At 36.1% G+C, this 6,334-nt stretch overlaps 1 protein-coding gene across 1 annotated transcript; it reads left to right on the top strand.

Moving 5' to 3' along the window:
* Positions 1-703: 703 nt before the first annotated feature.
* Positions 704-4,999, top strand: LOC125842425 (3-oxoacyl-[acyl-carrier-protein] synthase I, chloroplastic-like). Its single transcript, XM_049521722.1, has 3 exons — positions 704-1,244; positions 3,777-4,208; positions 4,616-4,999. Exons 1-3 carry the CDS (start codon positions 795-797, stop codon positions 4,982-4,984), a joined length of 1,251 nt encoding a protein of 416 aa, XP_049377679.1. The 5' UTR covers positions 704-794; the 3' UTR covers positions 4,985-4,999.
* Positions 5,000-6,334: the final 1,335 nt, after the last annotated feature.

Raw genomic sequence — 6,334 nt, 5'->3', positions numbered from 1 at the left:
ATAGTGTGGGATCAAAGGTTATGTTGTATTGGTTTACAAGTATTGTATAACTAAATTTATTATTATTTTTAGATATAATACATATTTACTTGATCCATTGTATCAATTTAATAACTCTCATTTCATCAATTAGTATACATAGGTATTACATTTATTTTTAGCTTTAGTTTCTATTTTTCTATAATCTATTCATTTCATATGTATTTTGTGCCATACAACACAAGTATACTAAAATCAAAAGAAACACATTTTTTCCATTTAAATAATTATATACATATATCATAACTTCATTTCCGTCTTTATTGTTGACACAACAAACAGGTACAATACACATACACTAAACTAGTTTTAATAAACAACCTTATAACCTAATATTCATATCCCTCTCAGAAATAAAACTACCGGTAAATAAATTTTGATAGAAAATATATATAATATATGTAAATTATTCAAATAAAAAAGTATTATAAATTTAATTTATCTATTCGATTTGAATTCTTTTTATTTTTGAAAACAAAATCAAAATCTGATCAAATACTATCGAATTCTTAAAAATTAGTAACAAGTCAAGTTAAATTCCAAAAAATAAATTAATTTAAGTAAGCGTTTGGACATGTGAATTGCGATATAAAATCATAAATGAAATCAACTACATATTTAATGAGAAGACCTCTACGTAGTACTCAGACANTGATTTGATAAAACATTCTCGGTTATTTTATGCCTTTCTCCTGCATCCACATTGTTGTCATCGAAACTCCACTAACTACATCTTTCCTTCTCCGCCGGTAACCATGCAAGCTATCCAATCTTCATCTCTCCGGCCATCTCCGGTCGACCCATTTCTCAAAACCATACCCCAATTCACCAATGTAAAGCCATTGAGACCTAAAAGAACCCCTTTTATCTCAGCTTCATCCACTACAGTTTCAGCTCCGACAAGGGAAAAAGACCCCAAAAAGCGTGTTGTTATAACTGGGATGGGTCTTGTTTCTGTGTTTGGGAATGATGTTGATGCTTATTATGATAAGTTATTAGCTGGTGAAAGTGGGGTTACTCTAATTGATCGATTTGATGCTTCGAAATTTCCTACTAGATTTGGTGGACAAATTAGAGGCTTTAAAGCTGATGGTTATATTGATGGTAAGAATGATAGAAGGCTTGATGATTGTCTCAGGTATTGCATTGTTGCTGGGAAAAAAGCACTGGAAAATGCGGATCTTGGTAGCGACAGCGATAAAAAGGTTTTGATTTCATGTTTAAGTTCTCGAAATTGCCTTGGTTAACTTTGAGATGAAAATGGGGTTTGATGTGATCTGTTTTATTGGTATTTTGGCTCATTACAGGGGAATTTACGGGGTTTGGATGCTTATATATGTATATTTTTTGGTTAATATTTTTTGTCTCTTAAGCTATTGAATTTGCTGTGGAGTTGTGTGATATGTTTGATTGGTACTTTTACTCTGTCTAACATTTTGTTGGTAGAATTAGAGAAGGTAACCTAATGAAGGAGAAGTATTCATGTCTAGCTTTCCTCTAATACAATGGTATCTTTAGCTAATCCATGCCCATCAACATTTACTGGAATAATACAGTAGATTCTATCCGGTGGAAGGGACATCTCAAAGGTGTCTTTCAATCAGCAATAGAGTTTCTTGGTCTGGGAAAAAGATCTTCTTTTGCAAGGGTCCTTTGAAGGCCTCCTGCTTCTCTTGGATTGTGGCTAGGGAAGCTTGTCTCACTCATTCCAACCTTCAAAAGAGGAGTTTTTAGCTTTTCAGTAGGTGCCCAATGTGTGAGGAACACTATGAAGATGTTGGACAACTCTTCTTGCATTGTAGAGTAACTAGTCAGTTTTGGTGCATGTTTTTGGCTATATTTAGCTTGTCTTGGGCCATACCAAGATCCATTTTTGAGCTACTGCAATACTGGAACATAGAGTGGTTGTCCAAGGAATTACGAAAGACTTGGAATACCATCCCTCAAGCTGTTTGGTGGACTGTATGGCTTGAAAGAAATAGCAGAATTTTTTAAAGGCAACAGAAGGAACATACATAGCCTTAAACAAAGATGTATAGTCTTGTTAGCTTTTTGGTGCAGCCTGGTTATTGTACATGATGCAGATGCAATCCTAGATACAATAGAGAATTTGCACAATCTGGAATTATGTTTTGTGGTACTGGCTTAGTGCAAGTAATTATGAAATCATTGATTACGTATTAAAAAAATTTTTAAAAAAATGGACCAAACTACTCAGGTGTAGCAAGTTATGTTTAGTTTAATATATATATACACATGATTCCAGCAACCCAAGCAGTAGTTATTGTAGTAAAGATATACTTCAGATTAAAAATATTACCTTGTCTCAACTTTTGAACAACAATAGGAATGTATATTTTCATAGGTCTCTACGTCATGAGCTATATGCTTACATTAATGGGTCGTTTGGTAGAGTATATTAGAATAATGCTAATTAAAGTGTATAAGTAATGCTTGCATTAGTTATGGAGAGATTATTTCTTATGCATTGTTTGATTTGGTGTATTAAAAATAGCATGTATTGCATTATTTCTAAAAATTATATTTATTTACAAAAATACCCTCCACATATATATTAGAAAAGATGTACAAAAAGTTTTTAGGGGCAATTGCGTCTTTAACTATGCTAATGCATGCATTGAAAGCACTTGCATTACTAATACCATGGATTTCCATGTATTAGTAATACACACCTCAATACACAATAGAGTACTAATACACAAAACTAATGCATGTATTATTTTTACTAATACACTCTACCGAACGAGCCCTAAAGTCTTTAATTTATTTGTGAAAAAACAGAATGATATTATAATTCTTCAGCAGTTTTACTGGATTTGTTCAATAATCAAAGTCAGCTGCCTCCTCAGTATGTACTATGTAGAGGTTTTCCATACTAGCATCACATATTGTTAACAAAATTAATTGAGAGTAAAGATTTCCCAGTGACCTCCTGGCAGGATGGTCTTCAAATCTTTAGTTTTTTTTCAGACAATCTTCCACTGCTTGTATATGTAATATGGTATATGTAGTCCTACGACTATTTTAGATAGGTTCTCATATATTGGTACTTTGATGTCTCCCTCGATTCCAACTTGGTGTCTCTATTGTTTTATTAATCAGCCATTTGTAATTATAGGTACTACATTTTCCTCCACTATGCGGCTACCATAAAACTTGTTCTTGATTAGCAAACTAAGGCAATGGGAGCCAAGATTGGAGTTGAGGCTCCAGTAGAGCTTCCTTGGATTCCTTATTCTCCAGTACTAACCTTCTTACTTTCCGCTCATTCCATGCCTTTTGGTAGCAGACTATATGCTTGCTAGTTAATTGGTGCTATTATTGTCCATGAATCTCCCCTGAATTTTAGAACTTCACACATATTTATCGTCCAGTTTAGCTTCTATGTTTTTATAATATTTGAAATCTTCGGAATATGGAATAAGCCTCAGTTGTTGTGATGTTGGAACTTCACTTCATGAACAAACTCTCTGGTCTCTTATCTTCTGATTTTGTGCTTTGACATCTTTTCATATTCTTTTTCTGCCTAAGCTTTCTGTGAGTTTAAAATAGTCAATACTAATGGTCTTAGCAATGAAACATTGTCCGCTGTTGATTCTTTTAGTTACTGCATTTGAAAATCATGCTTACTAGTGGACAAACCTTCTTTGTCTGGATTTGTTTCTCTTTTCAAGTAGGAAAGAATTTTAGGTTCTTTAGTTCTATTTTGACTGCAGATTGATAAGGAGCGAGCTGGTGTTTTGGTAGGAACAGGAATGGGTGGTCTTACAGTTTTTTCAGATGGCGTCCAAGCCTTAATTGAAAAGGGTCACAGGAAAATTACTCCATTTTTCATACCATATGCCATAACAAATATGGGTTCGGCCTTGCTTGCAATTGATGTTGGTTTCATGGGACCAAACTACTCGATTTCAACTGCTTGTGCTACCTCCAACTATTGTTTCTATGCTGCTGCAAATCACATCCGTCGAGGTGAAGCTGATTTGATGATAGCTGGTGGAACTGAAGCTGCCATAATTCCTATTGGGTTGGGAGGTTTTGTGGCATGCAGAGCTTTGTCTCAAAGAAATGATGATCCACAAACTGCTTCTAGACCGTGGGACAAAGATAGAGACGGCTTTGTTATGGGAGAGGGAGCTGGAGTGTTGGTAAGTTTGCTGAAGTGTTTATTAAAGTTTGATAACAAGGACATCCTCTAAGCTTTATATCTTTGTTGGACCAATGTTTGTGTTGTCCTGTTTTTTAACAATTGATGTTTCTATCCTTCATGAAATAATTAAATATGTTAAGAAAATGAACCTTGGGCTTAACTCAACCCAAAGCTAGTCCATGATGTGGGGATTGCCTAAGACTACATAAGGTGACAACAACATATATCCTCCAACAGGAAACCCTTGACATAAACTCTATTTTTTTTTTTTGAAAAAATCATAAGTGCTCTTTCATTGCTCGGCGGAACTCAGTTTTGGACAAAGCACTGCCTTATTGTATCACTCTCATATAACATGATCACCTTTGGGAATACATCATGACAATTGGATGGAGTTGTTGACAGGTGATGGAAAGTTTGGAGCATGCAATGAAACGAGGAGCACCTATAATTGCAGAATACTTGGGTGGTGCAGTAAATTGTGATGCACATCACATGACCGACCCCAGAGCTGATGGACTTGGTGTTTCTTCATGTATCCTTAGTAGCCTTGAAGATGCTGGAGTGTCACCAGAAGAGGTATTTTTGGTTCTCTTCCTCCACTCATTTGATGTTCTACTTTTGTTATGTCCACTCAATAGTCAAAGAAAAGCAGTAACTGGGCTGCAGGAAAGAACAAATTGCTGTAGATATAGACAATATATATTAGGTCATATCTGTTGTCCTTCAGGCACTAAATCCAACATTTGTACTTCCATGTTCTCCATTTCATGAGCTATTCATCATTAAGTAAAGAGTAATGGACATAGAAAATGTAGTGCTGACATCAATAATATGTTTTATCATGAGACACGGACCTTGTTTGAGGCTTTTACTTTGTACTGTTTTTCTCTTGGAAATGTAGGACTCGACATTTCTTATTTCTTGATTAGTCTGAAAGAACACTTGTAGCATCTGAGCTTGTTCTAAATTTCCTTAGCAATATTTAGTGCCTTGGTTGTTAGATAAGTAAATAAGGTTATTATATGGACAATATGGGGAAACCTTTGTACATAATCAGTGTACTAAGTGAGCATTCTAACAAGAAAGCCAGATATAGGGGCCAAAGGTAAGAACCACAAAGTTATACCAGAGAAACCTAAGCATACAACATAGACAGGTGTCCCTTTATGTGAAACGAAGAATGGAGCAAAAAAGGAGAAAAGTTGCACACAACAAAGAATTTTGTGCCAGAAAATGTACAAACCAAATTTTCCTCCGTCCATTTTATGTGAAGAAGAGGATGTTCTGAATGTGCATAACTGAATTTCTTCTCCCTCAGAGGTGCACCTATTCCTTATACTTGCATGTGAAATAACATCGCTGACCCTCTTTCTATTCTTTTTTTATTACGGTTGTGTTTGGCTTGGCTTGCTTGTGCATACCTCGACTATTTCCACTATGTACTTGCTAACTCCACCAACACAAGTACCAAATAATTCTGCCCATCAAGACTTTGGCAGATGGGACGAAGCATCTAGCTATTGCCTCTAAACTCCAGTTTTTGGAAAAAGGGCCACACTACACCCAACATAACCCAGTTAATTCCCTGCACAATAACATTAGAGTAGTGAATTCCATAATTTGTTAACAAATTTGCAGTGTAGGAGTAGATGGCCTACTTCTTCACCAGCTTCTTACACAAACAATAAACAATATACTCTCTCCCTCTCTCTCCCCCTCTCTCCTCCTCTCTCCCCCTCTCTCTCCCCCTCTCTCCCCCTCCCTCTCCCTCTCCCTCTCCCTCCCTCCCTCCCTCCCCCCTCCTCCCTCCCTCCCTCCCTCTCTCGCTCTCTCTCTCTCTCTCTTGTTCAGGATTTAATTCCAAGGTAGATGGCCAGCTTCTTTACAACATAAAATAATAATCGATATAAGCTCTACTTCTCTTGTTTAGGCTTGAATTCTGGGAAGCTGTTAGTTCAAACTATGCTACTTCCTAGATTTGTTGTCCTAAAAGTTGCATGAGAGAGCCACTACTGACCCTTATCAGAGAAAAAAAATGACAGAAAATGTTTTAGACACATGCTTCCTCCCATTTTGGCCTCCCTTCCAGTATCCTGCAAATTAGGAGGACATATAACTGCC

Source organism: Solanum stenotomum, chromosome 10 (genome assembly GCF_019186545.1).
Source record: "Solanum stenotomum isolate F172 chromosome 10, ASM1918654v1, whole genome shotgun sequence".
In the NCBI taxonomy this organism is placed as follows: domain Eukaryota; kingdom Viridiplantae; phylum Streptophyta; class Magnoliopsida; order Solanales; family Solanaceae; genus Solanum; species Solanum stenotomum.
This window is presented reverse-complemented; position numbering and strand designations above follow the sequence as displayed.